Source organism: Corvus cornix, chromosome 6, assembly GCF_000738735.6.
Source record: "Corvus cornix cornix isolate S_Up_H32 chromosome 6, ASM73873v5, whole genome shotgun sequence".
Classification (NCBI taxonomy): Eukaryota; Metazoa; Chordata; class Aves; order Passeriformes; family Corvidae; genus Corvus; species Corvus cornix.
In genome coordinates this window covers 12,113,778-12,127,268 of record NC_046336.1, presented here as the reverse complement: position 1 = coordinate 12,127,268, position 13,491 = coordinate 12,113,778, and the positions used below count along the sequence as shown (strand labels likewise).

The following is a 13,491-nucleotide window of genomic DNA, read 5'->3' as shown; positions in this document are numbered from 1 at the left end:
GTTCCCAGACAACACCTGTAGAGACTATAAACCTCCTTTTTTCTCCTGATGCATGTGCGACTATTGCTACATGCAGATTTTCCTCCCCAGCTAAAAGAAAGAGATAAATATTAATCAGATACAACAGGCACACTCTGGGTATTTTGCTCTTATAAACAGAATAAAGATCTGAAGGACAATCTTTGTTGAGGCAAGATAGGTATTTGCTGCAAAAACCAAATACTGAGGTCTGAGAGCTGGTACACTACTAAATAACTTGTTCTGAAGTACAACAGCTTTATTTCAGTCTACCAAGGTTTGCTTCCATAGTAATTGCGGCAACAACCAGGTTATAGTGACCCAAAGGCTTCACAACTCAGAGGAAGGGTTTTGGAAATTATTCACCACGTATGCTACACTGACCTTGCTCTTAAGTCATAATACAGGACAGAAGTTCTAACTTCAAATGATGTGCAAGCAATAACTTTCACTGGCACAATAATGAAGACAACTTAGCCAGCTCTTTCAGTGAAAGAGAAAACCAAATATGTACAAGCCCATTTGGTAGGGCCTTGTCTCGTATCTGCCTGTGAGACACCTTAAATACCATCTCTTATATGATAAAAGCTACACTGAATAATACTATACAGTAAGTGTAACCCACTTAAGATGAAGCTAAAGTAGCTTGATGAAAACTAGATAAGGCTTCAATAAATCAAACACCATATTTTCCCCCTTCTACATCTGCCTTATACACTGGCCTTTGAACAAGCACAGCTTACGTCCTTTCAGGAGAGCATACAATTTGGAGGTAAACATCAGAAAAGGTGGTAACTCTAGCTCAGGCCCTAGAAGTGTGCAGAAGAAAACACCCAGCAGGACATGAAACATGCACCATCATTTGGAAACTGGTTTTGAGGTTCCTCGTGTAAAAAAAATAGGGACATTTCACTAGTAAAGTGAAGGTGTTTCTTTCTTATGAAAGCCATGCAACAAAGCCAAGTTAAAGTTTTTTCTACTCCAGAAAACAAAAGAACCATTTAAGCATCCTTGGCATCAGCAGGCAACTCTATTCAGGCAAGGTTTTAAAATGAAACCGTCATCTGTGCCTTTACACATCTAACTTCCCCAAAGTTCAGTTAAAGAAACACCCAAAGCAGACATATGATATACTATATACATGTCTATACACACAAGGAAGTTCAAAACATTGGCCCAACAGCACATCCAACACACACCGTCCAGCCTGACAGGACTTCTCTGCCGTCAGCTAACAACCTGTCCAGCCACTCTTCCTTCCTTTCATTGAAGACATTGTCCCCTGCTGCAGGTGACATCCATAACACCTTGCATCACCTTTGTATGGATTAGAAGAATAAGTCTAATTTATACATCACAGGTAGAGTTTCACAACACTTACAAGCCAACATAACAACATAGTCAAATTAATTATTATGTATGGGCATAGTCCAATAATCTTATTTTCTTGAAAATTATATCCCCATGTTCTTAGAGGTCATAACCACATCTTCTAGGTGCCTGCTTACACTAAGCAGATACTCAAATTCAAGCCATAATTCCTGAGTTCTGAAAGTTGACACTTGAGAAACTTTTCCTAGTTTCATGACATGCCATCCACAGGTTCAGCAGTAGCTGAAAATACAAGACAACAATACAAGAATATTGAAGTAATTCCTGTGGTATCCCTAACCTAGGGGAGAATTAAAAGACTATGTCTGGAGTCCTGTTCTTGGAACAACTAAATCATGAGTTCTCTACCAGAACAGTTAAAACAGTCATCCAAGCAAGGGATGCTCTCTCCATCCCCAGTCTGTGATTTATGTGCTTATATGTTTGGTTTTTTTTAAGGATATGGATATAGCTTTATTTTGTACGTACATAAATATAAAGAGCAAGATCACAGCATGGAATTCTGGCCTTCAGATTTCCTTTCGTGTTTACATGGACATTAAGTTATCTGGTTGCCAAGTATCCAAATATGGTTTTAAGAAGTGTAATCCAAGTTCAAGGATGTTCCCTTAGAAGAGTCACATTTCTGGACCCACTAATTAATTCAAACCCTGACATTCTCCATTTCTATCTCCACATACCATGTGGTTCAATACAATGTGGTCTGAACTGTGCAAGGCAGAGAGGCCACACTAAAAGAAAACACAAAGGAACTGTAACTGGAATTCAGACACTGCTTGTATTATTTAAACAGCCCAATTAATTCCCTTGGCTCCATAAGCCATTACCCAAGACAAGGATATCATGAATATGAATATAAGTTGCCACAATATAACCAGGCTTGCTCTGATGGCAGTGACACCCACTATTGACAGTGAAGCCGCAGGCTTGGAAGGCAGGATGCTTGCCCACTAGGCCAGACAGTTCAAGAAGTAAAGACATTTTTCCCTCTTCAATCCTAACTATTGCTTCAAAGTGGGGCAGATGACCAGTTTGGTTCCCATTAGTTTTGCAAGTGACACAGTCAGTACCCAGGAGATAGGTATTTCTGTTCACACTAGCCAGTGCATTTCCACACACAATCCTTTTGGACTCCACACTAAATCACCAGCCAGCAAATTACTGTATCACATTGAGCCAAATACACATGAGGCTCTCATACAGCAGAGAAATTACCACTCCATTAAAAGAGGGGGGAAAAAAAATACAGTGCATGGTCACCTTTGTGGATAACCTGGCTCAAAGCTCTGGAAGCTGAATTTGAACCTCAGATGAGGGTGCCCTAGTGTCCCCAAGCTCTGGTGTGCCCAGCACTCTCCAGAGCCTGCCAGTGGCAAGGGCTCTTAATGTGGAGGTACCACAACGTGAGCCTTGGCTTGAACAGATCCAAATGTCAGCAGCTCCCCTGGATGAGGACACACAAGTCATGAGTGGGCTGGAAACCAGTCCTGGACAAGAGCTCTGCATTAATACACACAGAGTGCTGGAGGGGAGGAGGGGGAGCTGCTGAAGACAGGCAGTTATTCAAACCAGCTGCTAAGCCACTCCAACCACTCACACGTACACAGTCTCCTGCATGTGTTCTGCCCAACTCAAAGCTACCAGGCATCCAAAACTTAAAGCACACAAAAGACATCTATACAAACACTTGCCAAAAATCTCATTTTCCAAGTGCAAGCTGGTTATTCCATGCATGGCAGAAGGGGATTTTATCTTGCTTTTACATGACAGCCTCTACCTCTTTGCCTCAAAATCCCCCAATTAACACTTCTGCAAGAAGTTTTGAAATTATGCATGGCCACGTATTTATCTACGCACATTCTCTCCCCTCCCTACAGAGCTCTGGGCCACGGGCTAAGCTGTCAAGCCAAGTTTCATCCCAAGCAATTTTTAAACACTCATCCTATAAATCCTCTGCAAAGGGAGTTAGTAATGGAAATACTGACAGAAACTTGAAGAGACAGCAGGGCAACTATAGCAGCCTACTATACATCAGCTTCATTAGCTGCAGATCCTTCTCTCAGTCACCTTCATTTTCCATTGGTGTACCTTGGCTAATTAACACACAAAACCTATGAAACATTCTTACAGTAGAAGGCAACATTTGGCCCCCAGCCCAAGTCAACATTGAGAAACTTCAACATCCTCTGCCAGACATAGTAACTGTACCAGATGGAGCAAACGTACAGCTAACAAGTAGCAATGAGGAAACTGAAAGCAGAGGAACAAATGCAAAAATCGGACCACTGGAAGAGGGAAAAGGAGCAAATATAACTTACCACTTTCATTTTTCTCTATGACATCCACGACCTCTCCAGCCTGGAGGCTGATCTCAGAGTTCTCCTGCTTCTCATAGTTGGACACCACCACATATTGCTCCAGGATCATGGGTTCAGAACTAGCATCAGCACCTGGGGAAGGGAAAAAGCAAGCCGTAAGCCAGCTTCCAGCCATGGCTCCTTGAGAGCGACCTCCGTCCATCCGATTCACAACAGGCCAACTTGTCACCAGAGCCAAGCGAATCAGCAAACAACCTTGGCTCGCAGCATATCCCCAAATGGCTGGCCATATAGAAACAGCCTCCTCTGGCCCACAACCCAGCAGCACAGAGGGACATTGGAGAGAAGAAGAAGAAAAAAGGGGAGAAAAAAAAAAATTTAAAAAGGAGCCAAAAAAGTGAATTAGTTGCACAGTTTCATGATGGATTCTGAAAATAAACCTCTTCCCAACATGGTTTCCACAATCCTTGCTCCCATTCAGAGAGAAAAATCCTGGGCAGAAGCAGTATAAATCCACAGCTGAGCCATCCCCCCAGTAAACCCAAAGAAAAAACAGCTCTCCCCTTGGCGGCTCAGCTCCTTCTCCACTCTAAAGGCTTGAGCTGAAAGTCAAGAGGGGGCTGTAGATGCCAATCATATTCGTCTGCACTGCAGCCCTTAAATAGAAACACATGAGCAGGACTGAAAGAGAGGGAGGTGGGGTGGAGGGAGCGAGGGGAGGGCGGGGAAGAGTGTTTACTTGAAACAGAAGAAGAAAAAAAAGTTATAGCGCCAGATCCCTGCTCAAACACGGCCACCCCCCCTGCCCCCCGCCAGCTCTGCAGTTCCGCATTCCCCCGGCAGAGCAGCCCCGGCAGGACGGGGCTCGGCTCCCCCTCTCCATCGCCCTTCTGGAGCCCTCGGAGCCAACCCCCAGTTGTTTGGTTTCTCTTCGGACCAAGGGCTTTCGGCTGTCAGAGCCATTTATGAATGAGAGCAGGCGCTCACGCGAACAGGGGCCACAAAAAGTGCAAAATAACCACTCTCCCTCCCTTCCTCCACATCACTGGTCTTTCTTTCCTTTTTTTTTTTTTTTAATTATTTCTGACTTTTTCACCCCCATACCGAAATCATGCATTTCGAGGTGGAGCCACGAGGCAGGCACAGCACTGTGCCAGATGTGGAGGGAGCCCTTGGGCTGCTGCATCTCGGCTCTGTAATGCAACACAAACAGTGCAGACAGGTCCTCTGCACTCCCAAACCCAGGCACAGTCTGGCTGTGCTTGGCCTAGAAACCGCCTTGAAAAGTCATGAAAACCTGTCGGTTTAGGTCTTTACTTTGTAAGAGCCAACAGGCTTTAACGTAAAATTATTTTACAGGTTTTCTCAATGACAGCAGTTTGGGACACCAGCATTATTACACATTTTACATATTAAGAGGCAGCTCCTGTCTCTCTGGATTAAGATGTGGATGGAAAGGGAAGACAGAAGCAGATATACAACTTGCTGAATGTCCCATTTTATACAGCCGGGACAGACCCAGGAGCCAGCTCCGGGTTTTCCTGAATTTCCGATGACAAATTGGCTATCAGAGATGGGAAGGAAGCAGCATGGTCTGAAACTGTCCACCAGAAAAGTCAAGGGACTGACAGCCAAGCACAGGATGTTGGGTGCTATATTTCCAAACTCAGCATGTTCGTATGTGTTTGGGCTGGAGATGCAAAGTGATTCTACAGACAAGTAATTAGCATCCCTGCCAAGAAAGAGGTAAAGAATGCATCAGCCATTAAAACAGCATCCTGTGAAATGAAAATCCTAGAAGAAAAAGCAATTAATTCAACTGTTTCCTGAAAGGAAACACTATCATAATGCCTCCCCTTGGACCAGATTTAAGAAATCCAGAAAATTAGAAGACTTCCTTGCTCCCTAAGCATGCCTCTGCCTCTCCTCAGATTACGTAAGTTAATTTTCTTTAAAGAGGAGTCATCTCCTCTAGAAACTTGTGTTTAAGAGATTTAGCTTTTCTATAGACAGTTGAACCACAGCCAGTAGCAGGAATAGGAGGAGAAGACCATGAACTGACAACATGGAAATTTATAATACAAATTTTCACCATAGCTGTCCATTCCACATAAGCATCGTGTTTCTTTTCATGATCAATCAACCTGACTCGTGCACTCTGGTTTAAACCAGTGCTAGTTGGGCTACCTAGAGTACAATGAGATACTTTCCTCTGTTTCACACGGTTTCCCACACAGTCTTTTCTCCCGTGCAGAATCCAGCAGCATTATAATCTTCCTTCAACATTCTCAGGCAAGTAACACCTACAACCCTTATTTTGTTCTAGTCTTAAGATAAATACTAGTTTTTTAACCAGAAAAAAAAGCCATCTTGGACTTATGTCTACGCACGTGCACCAGCAGAGAATCTGGTGTGTAGAAAGGCAAGAGGGACCAAACAGTGGCAAGGGGAGCAGGGGACATGCAGGAAGCAAACTGCTGAACCAACAACCCAAATGCCTTCTTTCCTCCAATCTACTAGGCAGTTTTCATGGGATTAGAGTAAGGCAAAAAAATCTGAAACACTGCATTGGCTTGGTGGCAGGAGCCGTGTTCATGTGATGCCCGTGTCCCTGCTGGGAACAAGGAGAGGACCAGGCTGGAGCACAGGCTGGCAAACACTCCACCAGCAGCCACAGAGGCCAAGCCAGGGACCGTGTGCCAGGGGAATGCCCTTGCCAGGAAACACGGAGAATCAGCACTTCAAATCCACCTCCACAACTCTGCCTCAAAAAACAAAAAGGTTCTATCTGCATTCTCATATCTGAAACCCAGCAGGGCTTCTCTGGGTTACTCTGTTCTGCCTTGGATAAGGTAGTCACTGCAGGAGGATTTCTTTGTCACTACAGTGGCTGGAGGAACACATACAATTAAGAGATTGTTTTAACAGATGCTTGTATAAGTGCTACAGGGCTCCTATTAAGACAAAAAAAAAAAAAAAATAGGGTGATAAATTCCTTGGTCTAGGAAGTAACCAAGGTCAAACAAACTTGTTCATTTACAGCTGCAGCAGATCATGCCTAGAGGATATCCCCCTTTCAAAGCATAGTGTCCCTGTGGCTCCTGGAATAATGGTCACCCAAGATTAGGGTGGGGAAGATTTCAGTAACAGAGGAAAGAAAGGAAGAAGAGGAGGAGGAAAAGACAGAGAAACAGCTCCCTCCAGTAACCAAAAGCCTTAACCATTTTCTGGGTAGCCTGGCTTCGGTTGTTACTACATTCCCTTCAGGCACAGTCAGTAGGGTAAGGGACTTTAATCCTCCTCAGCCTGCCATCCCCCACAAGCATCTTTAGATGAATTACTCCTCAGTGACACTCAGGATGCCCACAACATCACTGGGACACTATGTCAGACTCCCCAAAGGGGATCCAAAAGAACAAGACAGGCAACACCACAGGGAGCACATCACCAATTACACCCACAGCCATGGGCGCTTCCGCATCCCTGCCAATCAGTTCAGGTCTAATTTGTAACACAGGACACAGCATGCATTGAAGAGTAACAGCCTGCTCAGTGTGAGCACACCAGAGAAGAGGGATGCAGCATGGCACGAGTTCCCCAGCAAGCTCACATGCAGCTGCAATGCCGTCCTGACACAATAGCCCTACTTTTTAAAAAGCGTCTTTAGCCCAGGCAGAAGTGGAGAGCAGAGGATAGGATAACACTGATGTGCCAGGTAAAGGTCCCCCCTCCTCTCACCCCAAAAAAGCAGAATTACTATTTTGGTTAAGCTCCAACTTGCAAGCCCTCCCCAGAGCAGAGCACAGATTGCTGGCTGAAATAAGAATTTGCTTGCCTCTCCATTTCTTTTTGCCTCGAGTCCGTTTCCTGGTTAAAGTCTTGAGGATACCCCTCCTCCTCTCCATAGGGCTCCACTTTACAATCCTCCCGCTCCTCACCTCAGCAATTCTCTTCCTGGGGCTGAGCAGAAATGTCATTGGAGCTTGTCCATGCCCCTCACAGCTGGCACTATTAAGTGACACAGTTACACCCTGTCCCCCTCACCAGGCAGCGAGGAGGGAGCATCATTCCTCCTGCTGTACTCAGAGACCAGCAACTACTGTAAAAGCCTCCTAAATAAGAGCACAGAGTGCCCGTTCCAACAACATCCTCCTCCTCCTGTGTTGCAACAGCTAAGACCTACGATGGTTTTGCAATAGCCAAAAATGAAAACCACCAACTGGACTCCAAAAATAAAATCATCTGGATATGGGAATGTGAGACTCCCGATCTTTGCCAGATTACTCCGTTGTTATCAGGCTATAAACATGTCTGCTCTTTTAATCCATACAGCACACAGGCTTTTATATTTCTCTTTCATGATTATCAATCAAGTGTTTACAGATTGAGACTAAATGAATTAGTACTGGGCTGGTCAGTGGAAGTCCTGCAGAAGCAGCCAAAACCACAGAAACGGCCAGTGAACTCCACAAGGGTGAGTCACAGCTGAACAACCAGCTGGCAGGTAGTCCAGCCCTTCCGACATGGGCACAACTGCTGGGGACACGTGCAGGCTCTGCACGCAGGGGTGTCTGGCAGACATGGCCCCGAGTGTCCTGGCATTCCATAAGATAATGTCAGAGCTCCCTTCCATGCGTAGGGAGGAGTAACTGTGGGAGCTTGGATCTAGAGCTGTGGTTTCTTGTTAAAGCCAGTTCTTGAAGGGTAAACTTTTATGTATCTCTGGAAAACTCCTTTTGGGGAAGGACAACGGGAAAAAAAAAAACCCAACCCAGAATAGCAGCAAGCCTACTCTTAAAATCCTCTGATCAGTCTAACCCCTTACAGCAATCATACACCCAGCTCTAAACACATGGAATTCCTTCCCCTAAAAACTTCACCTCTTTTCTTTCTTATCAGAAGTACCACATAACTATAATAAACATTAAAATTGCATGTTTTCTTTGAGCCTTCCACCCATGATTTATCCTTAACTGTGTTAAGATAGACTGCTTAGGTCTGCCTAAAAATTGGATTGTGTATTGCACACAAGATAAAATAGAATTTGCCATGTAATGCATGCGAGAGTACACAAAAGTTCATCACATTGCAGCAGTGTTGGAAAAGCAGTTCCTAAAATAACCAGTTCCTAGAGTAAGCAGCAAGATGAGACTGATGAAACCTGCTACAAATCTCTACGGGGACAACATGGATTCAGATCAAAACTGTGTTTCTCAGTTTAGGATCTCACTTCTATTCAGTGAGAGGGTTTTTGTTTTGTCTTGGTGTTTTGGATTTTTGTCCTTCTGTTTTTTATTCTTTATGTCCCCTAAACAATCGGGGCTTTGACTCATCTCCTGGATACTCCTGCACTCCAGCCTGTCACACTTCAGCCCCATTGCCACTTACCAAAATTCAGACTGTATTTATACAACAATTATTCCTGGAGGTAAGACTACTATTGCCACAAGCTGTGAGTGAAGGGGATTCATCTTCATCCCTCCTGCCAAACAGCAGTCCTCCCAAACCTAATAGTGTTTAGCTTCAGAGCTCAGAGGCTCTTGGTGTAGCAGCTCTGAGCCACAAAGCTTTAGGGACAGAGACAAAAGTTCATCACCTCCCAAAGTTACTACAGAAATTCAGTACAAACCCAGTGTGTCAAGGTCTGGATTATTGCCAATTATAGACAAAAATAAACATTTGGGTAAGTCTACCAAATGGGTTATTAATACACTTATGATTTCTGTAGTTCTTCCCTGAGCTTGGCCAGGTAGCTCTTTTACAAAGCACAAAGACACACTCTTGCATTTCCAGAAGGGAGTTTCAGAAGCAGGTGACACCCTGCCATTAGATAGAGATGGGTGCAAAGCAGAAAGGGAATGGTTTGGATCTGACCAAGGGCGGAAGACCCAAAGCCAGAGAAGTTTGGCCTAAAGCCTTGTCCAAATCCCAAAGAATGACCAAGAATAAAACAAGATTGAGCATCATGCACTCAGCAATGGCCAGGTCAGCCTGTAAATCCTCTCACCCCATGTTAGCAGCCATGATTGATGCACGAGAAGTTTTTCCCTAAATGAGTGTGCATCCCTCCACCCTCCTCAATTCCACAGTGCTCATGTGCTCTGCAAGCCTTTCAGTACATGGGGCAGTAGTAGCCAAAGCTCTAGCCTTTCTTTTTGGCTAATCATGCCAAAATCTGGTCTAGATTCCACGAGTTGCACCAAGTCCCTCCTGACCTCCTGGGTTGCTGCTACAAACAGCTGTAGGGGGCCCATGCCAATAGCACACATTGCCACCAAGAAGAGAATATGGAGCAGAAAATTAACCAGGTTCCTGGATGCATTCCTCAGCATAAGACACATGTAGTATCCTAGAACCAAGATCTGGCTAAGCCTTCAGGAGTCTGGGACAAGTGGCAGCTTGAAGGTAGACTGTGGCTTCCAGCACTGGAGTGTACGTGATGCACAGCTAAAACCAGCAGCAAAACACAGCCCCCCACAGGGAACGCCTCAGGAATGAGCCTGGCCCATGGTAAATGGCAGGCACTCTCTCAAGCGGCTACTCCAGTTCAGTTCTCCCCTCTTTACAGCCCTCAGCAGCATTTCCAACAAAATCCTGACCAACAGAAAAATTCAGTGCTGACCTTTGCCAAGTGGAGCTTATTAGTCTCGGGATTTTTATTTTTTATTTTTGATCTGCTAGGTTTTAAAACAGAGCCAAGAAAAATTAGAGGCAGGAGGGTGAAAGTAAAAAGTTGAGTCCCCTTTCCACTCCTTCTTGGAAAGTTGGCTCTCTGAACAACAATTCCAACCAACTAGGTTACAGGTAGCAACAGTTAAGAATACTTAAGTATTTTGCACACAAATCTGTTAAACTGCTTGGAGATTTTCACACAGCTGCCAAACTGGGTCTTCCACCAGGCTGAAGTCACCAGTATACTCTGGCATTTGCCCCAGTCCTGCTCAGAGGCACTACACATTCCCACCCCTCCACACGGCACAAAGCAGACCAGCCAAGGAGTTTAACAGCAGTCAGAGTGACCAAAGTAGTGCCCCACCACAGCACCTCTTAGGGTGTGGCTGTGTGGTGCCCATCTTTGTCCAAAGTACAAAATTAAACACTTTTCAAGTCTTGGGTTAGAGTCTCCACTTCATGCAGCAGGTTCATAACCTCAGCTAGAGCTTGGGGAGCATGAAACTGGCTTCTGTTCTCATCTCCAAGCCACAGCCCAGCTAGGACACATAAATCATAGGTAAAGATCATACCCAAATTCAAGTCTGCTCTACCAGCTTGACACATCAGGATACAACCTATGGCAGATCTGGACCGAAGAACAGCTGTTTTGGAAACTGGGGATTCATTTGGATGAGAAGCAAACTGAAAGGCCACATGAACTGGAGCAGCATGGAGAGCTATGAACTTGCCAAATGTACGTAAGACTTTTGAGCATCACTGTGTTTCAACATTAACCTTCTCGAGCACCATGCAATGCAATGAATCACTTATATTTGCACTCTCATCATGCACAGATTTTTTTTTCAGCCAAACTAGCAACATGCATTTAGCTAAAAGCAGTAAGCAGAACAGGAAAAAAAAAAATTGTATCTGTTAAAGATTTTGCTTCCTTGCCCTTTGAGGAGGCTAAAACCCTTGGCATGCAGTTTGCCATTCTATGTATGGCAACATGAAACAGTCCCAACAGATCTACTGAGTCAAAGAAACTCAACCTCACACCCCCAGCCAGGTGAGGGGTTCTTGTCATTTTTCCTGAGGGACACCACACCTCTTCTATCTCCTCCTTAACATGTTTCTCTCCTGCTCAGTCTCATTCTGTTTTTCTGTCTCAACTTCCCCATGACCTATGAAACAGCAGGCTCTTGTGACTGAATACTTCAGATATTTCTGCACTTTTATATCCAGTTACCACCCTCAAATTAGACCTATTCTGCAAAGATGAGGCAGAACCCCCCAAGGATATATTCAACTTCTGTCAAGGATAGCATTTCTGGAACCACAGCAGTCCAAAAACTTCAGACAAGCAAGCACTCATCCACCGAGGGTGGTGGGATTTTGTTCACATACTTTTAACAGGGCATGAACTTGAGTATTTACCAAATCTGGTATGGAAATCAGCAGGAGCGTTTCCATCTTTCCTTACCCCGAGGTTGTGTGTAGCCTTAACTGCTTGAGTGACCAGCCCAGCATCCTGTACATACACAGGATCTATCACTTGTGATCTCTCCTTCTAAAGTCTGAAGGAAAAAAGAACTCTTCTGTGATATTCCATGTCAAGTGACAAGTGTTTGCAGAAGAAATCCACTGGTTACTCAGCAGAAGTCCTGACCCCTTATACTATAAAGCTTAGTTTTCACCTTGTATGGGACTACAGCTCCCTAGCCCCTGGGAGCTAGCCCCTTCACCTCAAAGTTGTTTCCCCTGCTTCCTCCTCCTTCCTGACTCATTGCAACAAGGAGACAGATGCTCCCTTGAAAATTTGGTATCTTTATCAGAGTTTCATCTTTTTCATGTGAAATCCTTTCTATTTACTGCAGAAATGAAAAAGAGCATTTCAGAAGGATAGGGAGCACACAGTCATATTTCTCTGCCTTACCTTAACCCATAAAGTTTTCCCCACATAGAATAGTGAAACCACAGCTGTGCAGGTACTTAGCTGTGGCCAGGCTCAATCTACCACAAGAGGGGAAGCTGCCTTGGACTGTGGCTTTGAGTTGGGCAAGGAAGATAAAACCCTGCAAACTGCTAACCCCTGCTAGCAGTAACATCAAGGTGATACAATCATCAGCAAAGCTCTTCCTTACCAGAAATCGTGCAGCATGAAAAACCAATACACAAGCAGACAGCAGATCCTGGGTACCCACTGTCACAGACTCATACTCAAGACAACTCCAAAACCACACACAGCTTGAACTAGAGAATTCTGTTTTCAATAGCATGCAGAACACCAAGACACAAGAATTTACCTGGAACGACACTCTTTTTTGGAGTCTCAGACAAACTGGACATCCAAACTTGAAATCCAATCATAGGGCAGCCATAGAAAGAGAAAGTAATTAGAGACACAAGAAAACAGTCAAAACCAGTCATATCAGAAAGTCTGAGAGTTAGTAAAGACAGCTTTGAAAGAGACATTAAGTTTTTCTTAAGAGTAGTGTTGGCATGATGGGGACTCAGAGGAAGGACAAGTCATAAGAACGATCCAGTTAATTTTTATGTTTTAGTGCATTTGCAGAACTTACGAAACTGATCTGTAGGTGATCCAATTTTGAGCTCTCAGAATAAGATATGCCCTGAGCTTATTCCCAATAGCTCAGAAAACACATACCAAGAGACAGTTTGACTTATTAAGCCTCAGACCTGCAAAACTATTTATCTTTACAGCTGTTAATGATACCCAAAAGACACATAGGCAACTCTCAGAGACTGAGCTTAGCAAGCACATATAAGTTTCTACAAGCATCTTGTTACCCTGGAATTGCATTAAGGAAAATAACAATAGACAGATAATGCTCCACAGAAAAGAGTACAAAGCTCCAAAAAAGGTACATTCAGAGTATAACTAGAAGTTCCATTTTTTAACCAATGAATGAGACAGAGATCAGGTTAAGGAGAAAGCCGGTAAGAGTTGCTACCGACCGGGTCAAAAGGTTTCCCTCCCCCTCCATGAAATGAGGTGGAAATACTTGGCTTGGGCATTTGGGAATAATCTTCAAATGTTAAGTGTTAATTTTTTTCTTGAATACATTGGAAGCATGTTTTGAAAGTT

At 44.2% G+C, this 13,491-nt stretch overlaps 1 protein-coding gene across 1 annotated transcript in view; it reads right to left on the bottom strand.

Annotated features, from left to right (window-relative positions):
* Positions 1–13,491, bottom strand: part of SH3PXD2A (SH3 and PX domains 2A) — a 253,922-nt gene that overhangs the window by 68,221 nt on the left and 172,210 nt on the right. The window contains exons 7-8 of the mRNA XM_039553504.1: positions 12,689–12,736; positions 3,729–3,860 (exon numbers count right to left, since the gene is read on the bottom strand). Coding sequence (XP_039409438.1) covers positions 3,729–3,860; positions 12,689–12,736 — 180 coding nt within the window. The remainder of the gene's footprint in view (positions 1–3,728; positions 3,861–12,688; positions 12,737–13,491) is intronic.